Raw genomic sequence first — 13,768 nt, forward strand, 5'->3', positions numbered from 1 at the left:
ACAAACAACTTAATAACAAATGTCCATTTTGGTCCATAGAGAAAACACAAAACTTCAGCACTGTACATGCAAATACATAAAAATAAAGAATAGCGTGCTACTGGAGAGATATTGCGCTAAAAAGAATAAGAAATGTCTCCACTTTTTACGTGCCCTCCGCTGCTTTTCTTATATATCATTTGATATATTTCTGGGATGTTGCAGCCAAAGAAACGAAAAAACTCAAGTTATTAAACATGACAAAAGTACAAAAGGCACCACTTGTGGCCGGTCAAGCTATGTATTTGGAGCGCCAGTGTAGGAAGTTGGCCCCGGCGGACAGGCGCGCAGCTGGTCTCAGAGCTAGCGGAGATGTGTGGTGCTGGAACAGAGGGTTTGGAACTGGTCCCAGATGAACCGAACTGCCGAATAACTGCATCATAAATTGGGAGAGTTGGGGCTGGGCCAGATTAACGGGTACACCTGGAAGAACTAAGAAAACTCAAGTCGTCAAAGCAAACATAGTTGATTTGGATTTCATACGACTATTTTTGAGGAAGCAAGACATTTCTTATTGTGGCATTGATGTGTTGTACCTGGGTAGCTGGAGTTGATCCTGATGGGGTCAGGGGTGTAAGGGCTGGTGCATGCGCTTGTGATGGGCTTGGGTTCAATTGGAGATGCACACATCTGCGGTTCACATACTGCTGCTTGGACAGGTAGAGGAGCAGGCACAGTTTCAGGCTGTGTGAAAAAAAAAACATGAAAAAAGACCCTTGACGTGGCCACGTAGATCATTTAACTTGGTTTTTAGAATTTGTTCAAAGAGATGGTACAGCCAAAAATGAAAATTGTGTCATTAATTAATCGTGATCTTGTCGTTCCGAAATTCGGAAGGCCTTCTTTCATCTTTAGAACACAAATCAAGATATCTTTGATGAAATCCGAGAGCTTTCTGACCCTCCATAGACAGCAACGCAACATGTTCAAACCCCAGAAAGGTAGAAAGAACAACATTAAAATAGTCGATGTGATGTCATGGGTTCAACTTTAATGTTATGAAGCTACGAGAATAATTTTGTGCGTAAAGAAAACTAAAATAACTTTACTTGACGATTTTGTCTCTTTTATCTTAAAGAGGTGGTCAATTGGCTATTTTTAAAGGCTTGATTGTGTTTATTGGGTGCACTGTAACACATTCTAGCTGTGAATAAAAAAAAAACTCACATTTTTCACACATTTTTATTTTATTCTACACTGCGGTTTCCATTCTCCTAAAAAATTCTGCTGACTTCCTGGTTCTATGAAGCCCCTCCCTCAGAAATTCATAATGGGCACTGATTGGTTATTGGTTAGCCCAGTATGTTGTGATTCGCTAAACACCTAGTGGATGTTATTTTGAAACATCCCGCTTCTTACTATAACGGAAAGTTGCATGTGCTCCAGTGTATTGTAAACAATGGCATCAATATTGCCTGACCAATTTGAGCCAGAGTCAGACCCAGAGAATATTACTGAAGAGGATCGAGTACAACCTATGCAAACACTTATTTTACTAGGCCTATTATTATTATTAAGTTACTTTTATTATTAAATTAAGATTACAATTAATTTGCAATAATTACCACATAACTGGCGCAGTGCAATAACAAAATCAAATATTTGTGACAATCCAAAGCGGTCATGTCATGCCTATTGTGGATGAGTTGGCATCCTTACATTCGATTCGGCTTCGGTATTGACATCAGGTTCTAGCTGCGTCTTATCCGTTTCGTCCTCTTCTGTCCATCCCTGATCCCATTCACTGCAGCGTAATGAGTCTTCAGCCTGCGGAGCCTCAGATGGATTTACTTTGCCACTCTGAAAGGAAATATGAGGTTTAAAGAAATCAATCCAAAATATTACTGTGTGTATATATACATGTGTGTGTGTGTGTGTAATACAACTCACTTTAGCCACAGTGTTGACGTCAGGAATATTTATTAACTCGAGGGCAGGCATGTCGAAGGTTGAGTCCTCATTTATGGAGGAAAAGTTTTTTTCTCCATTTTCAGAGCTGGACACCTGGAATGAACAAACCAGAGTGAATAAACACTTGCTGACTACTTTACTCGTTTGGTTAAATGCCCACAAACTTTATTAGAAAGCTACCACAATATAATACACTGTTTTAATACAATTAAATATGACTATAAAAAATAATTGCACAATACAGTTTCATTGCCTGTATAAAATACTTATTGCCTGTAAATTTTCTTTAATTTTTAACCCATGGAAAATAACATTGTATCATTAAACAACAACATTTCTCTCTTTTTTCCCCACATATAATACTACACATTTAAAAATGATTATTATATATGTTATATGATGTATATAATATGTAAAAAAAAGTTTGTGTGTGTTTTATATATATATATATATATATATATATATATATATATATATATATATATGCAATGAAATTTCACTGAGCTTCACTGGCCTATGGCCCATCAATGCTGTCTCATGGATTTGTATTTTAAAGATACCGTTTGAGAGGAGCTCAGACAGCCATTTCCCTGGAAGCAGATCTGGGTTTCTGGAAAAGACGAGGGTGGTGAGAGACACTCTTTTACTTCCTCAAGCTGATCATCTCCAAAATAAGACGTCACTGGGTTGAACTTCTCTGACGCCTAAAAAGCCAAACGAGAAGAAACCAGTAAATACTGAAGAACAGGTTCTTATTGGGACTTACATAAGTGGGTTTAAATGAAGATTTGAACCCAGACCAATCCATAAGTGGTAACGGAGGGAAGGGCGTGGCCCTCTTTCTGTAGGGCGTGGTGAATGTAAACATCCTCCTCCGTGTTTGTGTCACACAGGTAGAGCAACAGGAAGTCCTCCTGATAGCTGTGGATGGCTGCCACCAGTGTGCGCTCACAGCACATCTTCTGGAAAGTGCTGATCGCACTCTGAGTCCAAATGCTCTGAGGGAAAAAAAGAAGAAAAAGAAAATAACTTGTGCGACAAAATGAGTAATAAACTACCAAAAGCTGATTCTCCATCTGCTGCATGGCAAACAAGCATACAACACAAAACGTGTAGTCGAATTTGAGAATAAATGACAAAGATTTCGGGGGTTAACTGTTTGAGTCGGCCTAATTTATCACTTGCTCAGAATCAACTCATTCAGATTTTACTAAATCAATATCTGATTCGCTCACTTAACTACAAGTCTTTGTTGCTTTGATATAAGAAGCCTTAAAGCCCTATGACTTGCATCGAAAATAAAAAAATATGTAGAACAGACAGAATAGATAATTTAGATAAAAAAATGAATAAATAAATAAATTAAAATACTATTTGATTTAGTACATTTATGTCATTCTAATCAATAAAGACCAAGTAAAATGGAAAATGAAAAAAACTATCAAATATAAATGATAATACATCAGAATTATTAATTATGTTGTAATGTTTGCGATTTTTCTGAAAATGAAAATATTGTGACAATGTACTCAATCAACAATTTTCAATGAAAATAAAGGGGGGAAAATTAATATAAATCATAATAGATCATTCCAATTTTATTGAAAAAACAAATAATTAAAAAAATAATATATACTGTACACACACCTTTATTTCAGTTTTAGCTTTAATAGATTTATTGCAGTTAATTTCCTAAATTCTAAGGCAACATTTTTACATTTTCATCTAAGTTTTTCCTCTCATTTTTTTTTTTTTTTTTTTTTTTTAATTTAACAAATGGTTTTTGATAGTTTTTTTTTTTTTTTGATATATAATAACAACACTGCTTACCGTGATGGGCCGAACCCCAGCTAACATTGCAGGGACAGCCTGAGCCGGAAGATCAGCATAACAAGCTCTGGAAAGATTTTGAGAATACACAAAGCAGCAGAGACACACAAACATATGCAAAAAAAAATTATTTATGGTGTACTACTAATAACTGTGAAACAAAACCAAAACCTCAGGTAATCATTTACATAAAATTAAGTTCAGGTTTCAACAACACTTTCATTGTTTATAACAATTTATGAACTTACTTGAGAAAGCGGAGGCTGTTTCGTTCCACTTTTGTGATGTCCCCGAAGTCAACATAGTACACCTTTACTTCAGTATCACTGAAGAGCTCGTGGATCACCACCCGGTAGAACCACATGTCTCTGGGGGCCACACAGCACACCTGACCCGGCCGCACATATGCATCAGGCATCCGGTATCTCTCCGTCACTTCTGGGTAGGAGTAACAGCTCCTTAAAAAAGTATTAGGCATGTTCAGAATGACATATTACTCAATCCCAGCCCAAATAGTTATGAAATTATTGAGGTGACAAGTCAACATTCCACGTAATAAGTGAGATACCTCATTTCAATCATCATGTTCTCCAGGGCTCTGGCCTCCTTGTTCTGGCTAAAGCGGATGTAGAAGTGGCTAGGAGACTCCATCTGCTCCACCAGGACAGCCACCAGCTCTCTCTCCCTCCTGCAAGCCGGGGGCTTCAGCTTCTGGCAGTGCACTGCGTCTGGAGGAACCGCTGAAACTCGACTCACCACCAGCTCTGGGAAAAGATTCGCCATCTACAACAAACACATTATACTCATGATGTTTAGAATTATTATATATATATATTCGGGCCGGGACTTTAATGCGTTAATTGAGATTAATTAATTACACAAAAAATTACTCGTTAACTAAGATTAATTAATTACAGAAACATTTTTTCCGCATTTTTAATAACTTATTTTTGCACTGCGGAACGTTTCTCACTGGATGAGTTTCGGCGGACACACTGTGCTGGCCAAAATTATTAGAACTCTTCCATAATGTACTTAAAGTGCTCCATTTTCATGAAATAATTTTGTACTTAATATACTACAAATTATTCTTTAGTACTATTTTGGGACACCATGAATATGAATTAAAATGCACTTTACTGCTAAAGAATCATTTTTTGTATATTTAGTAGTATATTTAGTATATTATGATGTTCCATTATATATAGTATTATATATAGTATAGTATAGTATAAAATACTAGTGGTAATAATGTCATTTTTTTATACATAACTAAAGTACATTTTGTAAGTTTCCTTAGGATTAATATGGGAGGGAAAGATAATGGAATATCAATAATGAATCTTAACCTGATGGATGGTTTTATCAGCGATTCTGAGCTCAGTCTCGGACTCTTGGGTGTCTGTGTATTGCTCCACCTCTCTTCGCTCCCATGCAGACTCTGCACAGCTGAAGTAATAGGCTTTGCTGGAGGGATTCTGGGATTCAGTCATTAAACCGGAGGTGGTGCCGTGACCCGGGGATAATTCTTGCAAAAGGAATACATCGCAATCAAAGTTTCATTAAAGATGATCAATAAGCTAAGAGCACTCATTTGTCTTTTCAAATCAATATGACATGAAGCTAAGTACCAGGTTCAGTGGGTTGTATGTCATTTGGTTTGAACTCCACAACCATCCATTGACTTTCGTCAGCAACTTTTTGAATGGACAATGTGTCACTCAAAGCTCCAACCATTTCCGTCACACTCAGAAAGCCATACTGGCTCACCGGCAACTCCTCACCATACATTCGCTTACATCAAAAAACAGACCATAAGTTAGAAAAGCTCACTGGCGCCATTTAGAAACTCTAAAAAAATATATTGCAGTGGATATGACTGTTAAAATTTCATTGAGTGATGCAATATTCTGACCATCATAGAGGCTTATTTTGCATGACCCCGACATCGGACTACATTATACCTTACAGTTTCAACCCAAAATCTATGGAAGCTTGTTTTTGCCACAGGATAAAAAAATTATAATAAAAAATCTAATTGCCTAGTCCACAATTCAGATTTCTTCCCCCTCACAATTCTGAGTTTATCTCTCAACATTAAAAATAAAAAAGTCTGAATTATTAAATGTACACTTACAATTGCAATAATTTTTTTGACTTTTCTCGAATTGTAAGAACAAATAAGTCAGAACTACGAGTTACAAACTCAGATTGCGATAAAGAGATTTTGAGAAATTGTGAGAAAAATGTCAGAATTGTTCGATAAAAAGCAGCAATTAACTTTTTTTATTCCGTGGCCACAACAGGCCTCCATGAAAAAAAAAAAAAAGTCAAAATAGGCTTAATTTTCTGTAGGTAGAACACATTTTCGTATTTTCTTCTTCAGATGTGAACTCTGATATGGTCTTGACAGGCTTGTGAGAATACCTTGTATTCTTTTGGAAGATTGTGAATGGATACCCCACTGCCATTTTCAGCTACAACCTGAAAAAAAGAACCATCTCTCAAAAATAAGCCAAGATGAGAAGATGAGACAAGAAAGGCTGATTTTTAAAGCTGTTATGTCTGACCTTCCGTAGCTTATCTTTCAGCTCGGGGCTGACGGTGCCAGCGGTGCCCTTCTCGAGGATCTGCTGTCTGAGCTCCTCCTCAAGCTGTAAGAAGATTTACCTCGACAGTATTGTTTTATACATAGCGAAATTTCACCCTAATTTCATAGAAATATCCAAACCTTCAAAATTGTTTCTTCAAAAGAGTGCTCTGCCTTTACAGGCTCCGGTTTGGTAACAGCAGGGGGGGCGTGCGAATCTAGCTTGTTCCTCTCAGGCGGCGAAGTTGCTTTAGGACTGACCGGCTTCCGTTTCGCCACCAAAGGAGATGCGACTGCGGAGTAATCATCATGGAAAAGACATAAATAATTGATCTGCACCAACAAAAAGAGCATGATATCAACTTCTCTCTCTCTCCAGGAATTCCATTATCATATACATACTTGGCTTAGAAAGATTCGTCATCAGATGTTTGATCTGATTTTGTGGCATTATGGCATTCCTCAGCAGCAGTTGCGAGCCTGTGCGACTCTGCTGCATGATTACGAAATCCGTGGCAGCCGAAAGCATCTCGGAAATGGAGAAGAAGCCATATTGCGTGATGTTGAGCGGCTTTCCGAACTGCGCCATATACCTGGACTCCAGCTCTGATAATCTGACCGGCCCATGAGATAGTAACTGTTTTAGCTGGCTGCGCAGTTGAGCGGGTAGAGCGGGTTTTGATGGGCCACGGCGAGGGAGAAGAACGGTCTGGTTCCGTGGGTAAGACATGTGGAAGTTTCCTGGTGCTCCCCTCCGAATGTTGGCTTTGGTTTTTGGGTCACGTTGCTTAGCCACCAGCTCTCGGATGCCTTTGGTGCTCTCATCTACAACGGCTGCAAAAAGAAAAATGTTAATAAACTTAATATTTCTAAAGGCCCAGATATACCTCAAGCGAAATCGAAGAACGAACTGGTGTGGCATCATTTTTGATCACGCCAAAACGCATTTCGTTTACAGAGTTTTAAACAGCTTGCCAAAGCAAACTTTCTGGAAAAGTTTGCTCGGGCTGGTAAAAATGTACCATAATTGGAGTGGATTTTTCCCACACCAACTCACTGCGTGTTATTTTCCAGATGTATTTGCAACATCTAAGTATATTGACATAAACAGTTTTGTCCCACACAGTGAAATTTTAGTATGACTAATATTTTGTATTCATTTTTATTTTTTGCTGTTGTTGTTTTTCATTTAAATGTCTTTTTTTAATTTGCTTATATTGTTTTTAGTCATTTTATTTCAGTTTGAGGCATTTTAGTACATCAATTTAAACTGTATAAAAACGGGAAATGTTACGTTGGCAACCAGCAAGATTTTATTTTTTAAAAACAACATCAGTTAACGTCATTTCATATTTTAACTAACACCAGCTAATGTCATGTTATTTCATGTAACACTTTTTTAAATGGTTTTAGTTCTAACTAACAACCCCGGTCCCACACACACACACTTTTTGCACGTGCAGTTTGAATAAATGCTGCAAATTACCTTAACCAAAAATATTCAGTATGAATACATGTACCATTACACCCCTACTTTTAACCGATATAAAGGCTAAATTGAGCTAACGTATTGATATAAAAATGTTTTTTAACTATCTATCCACCATTTGAGCGCAGCCATTCGTAAATTCTATGGGTCTAGCTTTGGGTCTCATGCGCTTTGAACTTTGTTCAGCTATTTTTAGCTGTAAAAAAACTGCTATTTTTAGCTGTAAAAAAACTGTTTGTTTTGCTGCTTGATATTGAAAATGGGTGTGTCTTACAATATTATTTTTAATGTATGATCTTAATTATGAACACACTGGTTTGTAGTGCAAACAGGTTTAGTGTTTACGTCTTTATTCTTCTCGCGATTTCCCTAATGAACCGGAAGTCTCTCCACAGACTTACTTCTGCCTTGAAGAAAAAGGCAGATAAACTAAAATACTAATGACTCATCCTGCACCTGTGGGTGTGTCCAAATGTCTGTCCAATCAAATGTCCACTAAAATGAACCCCCCTCCCCCCCAATACCAACAGCTAGCAATAGAATGTAGCAATTCATATGAACCAAATTTAGCAGTTTCATAGTGTGTTCAAGAAGTTTTAGCATGAATATGCAGAAAAGTCATTCTTTAGGCCATACATGTTGACTTAGCAGCCAACAAAGGGCATGAAATAGCCTACTAAAATCACCTTTCAAAATGATGCTACCATCCAGGTGGTATTCCAAGTGCACCACATCCGGCATTTCCTTTACCATGTCCAAAACATTTCTGAATCCCAGTAACCTGAGGGGCATGGGGAAGCCCAGCATGGTGTAGTAGTCTTTCTTGAGCTGCTCAGGGGTCAAACCATGCTTAGCAGAGACCAGAAGAGAGCGGACATCCTTCTTCAAACCCGTGAGGAGCTGATCTTGGGTCATCCTGACAGCTAAAAACAGAAGTTGGACACAATTTACTTACTTGATAACCGACAAAAACAAGATAGTTTAAACGTAAATGTCATTCCACCGTGATGTCAACACCCTAAATATAGTTGTTTTATTAACAGTACTGGTTTAAAGCAAAATGCACGCGCTTACACACTTAACAGCCGGCTTTAAACGTATATATCTTTGCAGATACATTATTAATGTGTTTTATGGACGAGAGATTACCTTTTGTACAAGATGAACGCGTTCTGTCGTTCGGTGGAGATCACGCGACAAGCCACGTTATTTAAAAAATGGAAATTTTACAAAGCAGGTGCGCGATTACGTCGATGGAATGGACGTCAGAAATATCCTCCAAGATTGATTTTTTTTAAAACAGGACTGTATGCAGAAGTGCAGATGGAAGTGTGTTTTTCTTTAGCGTTTGTGTGGGCAGAAGCAGCCAATTTCCCGAGGCACGTGCTTCGTCAGCATTCAATCAAGCTCCTCGCGCTGACTATGCACTTTCTGACTTTATTTACACACAGCTTCACAATGTTTTCTGATGTAGCCTATATTTTTACTTTTATACATGCTTTTAAAAAAAGTATAATTTTAAATTTTTCTTAAATAAATGAAATAAAACGAATTCAAATATATGCTGCCATCTACAAGGCCTAGCCTCAATGTCTAAGTTTTAAAAACATTTTTACATAGGCAACATGCGTAGTTAAGTTTATTATGGGGGAAAAAAAACAATAGCCTAGTAAACATGATACAATTTTGCGATTTTTTTTTAAATATATAAAGTGATATATATATATATATATATATATATATATATATATATATATATATATATATATATATATATATATATATAAATGTCAGACATATAACCAAAAACTCATACATTTTGTCAGCTTTATACATTTAATAAAGAAAGTCTTGTTTTGTATACATTTATAGATTCTAATTGTTTATTGTTTCATTTATTTTCTTGTTTCATATTTTAAATTAAAATGTCATTCTAGATCTATCTATTTATTTATCTATCTATCTATCTGTCTATCTATCTATCTATCTATCTATCTATCTATCTATCTATCTATCTATCTATCTACAGTATCTAGATATTAAGGTAATAAACATGACCTTGGCATTAAACAAAGGTCTTAAAACAGTAAACAGAACATGAACTAATTATCTTTCTTATTAATAAACTTAATAACACTTTGAATGGTGTTTAACAAAACATTTAGCTTTGCTTTTTAATTGAATTATTTGCCATTTACAACACTAAAGGTGAAGGTGAATGTTAAATAACTTTGTTACAAACATGACATTTTCCCCAGATTTACCCAAAATAACCATTGTCTAAAAATGTCGTTCCATTCAAATATATTTATCACATATTTACTAACAAATAAATATTAGATAGATAGATAGATAGATAGATAGATAGATAGATAGATAGATAGATGTTCAATCTAAATTCAAATCATTATTTTAAATAAAACATATAGAGGACATTCAGAGAACATGCCATGCAGTTAGATTTTTAGTAACACGTTATGTTCCATTCAGCGCCTCTGTGTAGGATGTAACCACTGTGAAAAATTCATTAGAAGAGTGCAAACACTCCCCTGTCATCATACGAACCTGCAGAGGCCTACAGAGATACTCCCTGTTCAGACCCACAGACGTCCCCAGGAGCAGACCAAGACACCAGAGGAACCCTCACAACAGATGCTTCTAATGAGCGAAGCCGTGATGGACAAAAGAACAGAAACATCTACGCATTCTGCAAGATCTGGACAGGAAAAGCAGGAGCCATCGCCTTCTGCTAAAGAGAGGAAAACCAAAGCCCCCAAATCCGTGAAGCTCCAAGAGCCCCGCAAAAGAAAAGAAAAACCAGAAGAGGAAAGAGGTGAAGCCAAAGAGGCTCAAATCATCTCCAGCAGCACTGTTGTAAACGTAGACAGTGTAAGGGAACGAATAAAAGAAGATCGAGAGGAGTTATTGGGATTATTGGAGACTGACGGGCTTGGAGAAGGTAAGTGTGGAGAAGAAAACACCTCAGAAAAGATGGAGAACCTATAGTATATTCTTCTCTCTTTCATTTTCTCCAAAGCCTTGAAGAAGAGATACCTTGGAATTTGTGAGATGCTTCTCATAGTTTTGGTCCTGTCTGTGGTGATCTTCTTCTTTCCTGTTTCCATATGGTTCTGTGTGAAGGTATGCTTTCCATTTATGGGATTATATATTAAAAACGAATATGTATTTGGTAACTGTGTTCAGGTCCCGAAACTTTAATTTATTATGTATAAAATTGTGTATATGTAGATCGTGAGAGAACATGAGAGAGCCGTGAAATTTCGATTGGGGCATCTACTTCAGAAGAGACCACGGGGCCCTGGTACAGTTTCATTTACATATTAACACTTTTACAGTTAGCAAGGTTCTAGTTATTATTTTATGTGAAGAATATAACATTTTTAATACAAATGTAATATATTTTTACTATTTGATTTTTGTTATATTTAAATTAGGGCTGTCAAAAATAGCGCGTTAACGACGTTAATTAGTTGTTTGTCGTTAATTACGTCAAATTTTTTAACGCATTTCACGCATGCGCAGTGTGACAAATTATTCAGGTCAGGAAAGTTCTTTCGATTCTTTCGAGTTTCTCTATGCATAATTTCATAGATATGTGGCTATATTTAACCACTGGTTCACCTAAAACTCTTACACTATCTGTAGTTAAATGGCAAGGTTTGATATAGTGCTCAGGTGAATTTGATCTAAGTAAATGTTAAACTTTTGAAATTCAGAAAAAAAGAACCACATATTGATGAATCAATACATGAACATTATCTATCTGTGTCCTGTTATTTATCTTTTGGTATGCATTTCAGAAAAAAAATGGTTAGGATTCAGGTGTAATTGCAAATAGTGATTAATCCTGATTAATCCACTGAAAATTCTGATTAATTTGATTAAAAATTTTAATCATTTGACAGCCCTAATTTAAATATTAATTTATAATTCTTAAAGTTATATTAAAATTGTAAAGGTAATATATATTTTTTTTATTAATATACGAATGCATTTAATGTTATTTTAGTGTGTTAATATTAAGAAGAAATCATTTGAACATTTTCGTAATTTATGTATTTCGGCTTTAATACATGCATGTTTTATTTTGCTGCAGGACTGATGTTTTATCTCCCATTTTTGGATGTGTGTCATATTGTCGACATTCGTCTGAAAATACTGAAGATCCTTCCTCACGCGGTAATTTCTTTGCTTTCAAAGTAACAAAAAAGCTTCCATGTTTTCTGCACATAGACTTTAATCAGGTTAGATGCCATACTGAATGTAACGTGGATGGAAGTGATGACTTAAAGTCTTTACAATGGAACGCACTTGTATGAAGGTCCACGATTATGTATTTTCACAACTCACAAACAGTTTTATTGAGTATTTGTCTGCTGTTAACTTTTTCTGAAAGATGTTTTGTTTGCTGAACAATCGATATATTGCAATTCTTCTGTCGCTCACAGTCTCCCTTTCATTCCTGTAAAAAAATTGTATAAGCTCTGAGCTATATATGCTCTGTATAAGCAGCATTGTATTTTCTGAGATGAGTCATTTAATGAAGTGCACTGTAAAAAGCTGACTGCGACAAATACTATCTCACTTACACAAGTATGTGTGACATAAACATAAGGGTGGCAACAGGTCGAAGACTAGCCCAATCAAAACATCCACCCTTAGGACTCTAGATATGGCTTGGAACTTTAAATGCAAGTAAAAAATATTTAACTGCTGAGAAAATTGCAAGTCTTAAAAACTATAAAACACCTCTTCAACAACATGTGATTGTATCCTCAGGTGGTGACCAAAGATCTGGTGTGTACCGAAGTGAGCGCGGTGTGTTACTATCGTATCGAGAATGTGTCTGTGTGTTATTCCTCCCTCGCTGGCGTCCCAGATGTCCTGCAGGCTCTGACCCAGGTCTCTGTCAGAGAGATACTGGCCCATCATGCCTTCACTGACATTTTGCTGGACCGCAAACGGATGGCCCGGGAGATTCAGGTAGGCCTCGACAGATATGACACCTCATGAGGGCTTGAAACAAGACGTCTACTAAGTTTCCATGTGTTGGGCAGGTCAGTTTAGATTCGGTGACCTGCAGGTGGGGTATCAAAGTGGAAAGAGCAGAAATGTAAGTACATAGAACAGATTAGCCTCCAAATGTCGTCACATTACGGGACTCACAACATACTGTATGTCCACACTGTTGCAGAGAAGAAATTAGTCTTCCACCTGAGCTGCAACACAACTTCGCTGTGGAGGCCGAAGCGAGACGTCAGGCAAAGGTCAAAGTAAGGCCGTCTGTACAAAATGGGATTTGAACCCACAACCTTTCAGTTTCCAAACCAGCTTTTTAACCACTATGCTTTGCACAGGTGATCTCTGCAGAAGGAGAAAAGGTGGCTTGTGAGGCTTTGAAGGCCTCTGTAGAGTCTCTCTCTGGTTCTCCACTGGTTGTGCACCTTCGACTCCTGCAGCTCCTCAACAATCTGCGCTCTGAGCAGCCTGCTGTGGTCCTCAACATACCTTCTGATGTCCTGACTCAATCCATCGACCTCACCAGTTTGACCAGACCTGCCAATCAAGGTCTGACTGCAGGTGACGGCTCAGATGATGCAAACAAAGACTCGCCCATGATGTAAAGACAGCATGGCTATCAGTGTTTACTTACAGTTTCATATGACTCATTTTACATAGACAACTTACTGAAACAGTATTTACCTTTGCACCATCTGACTCTCACTTTAACTTAATCTTTATAAATACTAATCATCATAATGTAAATGCCCTTTTACACCAAAAAGTGAAAGGAGTAAGCCTCAAGCTGAAGGAAAAGTAAATTCACATCCATACAGTAGATGCAGGAGAGGAAGGTTCAACACTCCTTAACAATAGAAAACAAAACA

At 37.0% G+C, this 13,768-nt stretch overlaps 2 protein-coding genes across 2 annotated transcripts; one reads left to right on the top strand and one right to left on the bottom strand.

Moving 5' to 3' along the window:
* Positions 1-9,305, bottom strand: LOC113040107 (tudor domain-containing protein 5-like). The gene is made up of 17 exons (XM_026198360.1): positions 9,009-9,305; positions 8,546-8,782; positions 6,773-7,204; positions 6,512-6,663; positions 6,351-6,434; positions 6,208-6,264; positions 5,412-5,574; positions 5,130-5,308; positions 4,349-4,563; positions 4,029-4,238; positions 3,781-3,847; positions 2,751-2,948; positions 2,511-2,654; positions 1,930-2,043; positions 1,699-1,839; positions 576-723; positions 1-471 (listed from the first exon to the last, which is right to left on the bottom strand). Exons 2-17 carry the CDS (start codon positions 8,772-8,774, stop codon positions 272-274), a joined length of 2,733 nt encoding a protein of 910 aa, XP_026054145.1. The 5' UTR covers positions 8,775-8,782; positions 9,009-9,305; the 3' UTR covers positions 1-271.
* A 1,183-nt stretch (positions 9,306-10,488) lies between these two features.
* On the top strand, positions 10,489-13,768 carry LOC113040685 (podocin-like). Its single transcript, XM_026198962.1, has 8 exons — positions 10,489-10,818; positions 10,897-11,000; positions 11,109-11,181; positions 11,977-12,059; positions 12,660-12,863; positions 12,938-12,993; positions 13,075-13,153; positions 13,238-13,768. Exons 1-8 carry the CDS (start codon positions 10,512-10,514, stop codon positions 13,502-13,504), a joined length of 1,173 nt encoding a protein of 390 aa, XP_026054747.1. The 5' UTR covers positions 10,489-10,511; the 3' UTR covers positions 13,505-13,768.

Source organism: Carassius auratus, chromosome 22 (assembly GCF_003368295.1).
Source record: "Carassius auratus strain Wakin chromosome 22, ASM336829v1, whole genome shotgun sequence".
Classification (NCBI taxonomy): domain Eukaryota; kingdom Metazoa; phylum Chordata; class Actinopteri; order Cypriniformes; family Cyprinidae; genus Carassius; species Carassius auratus.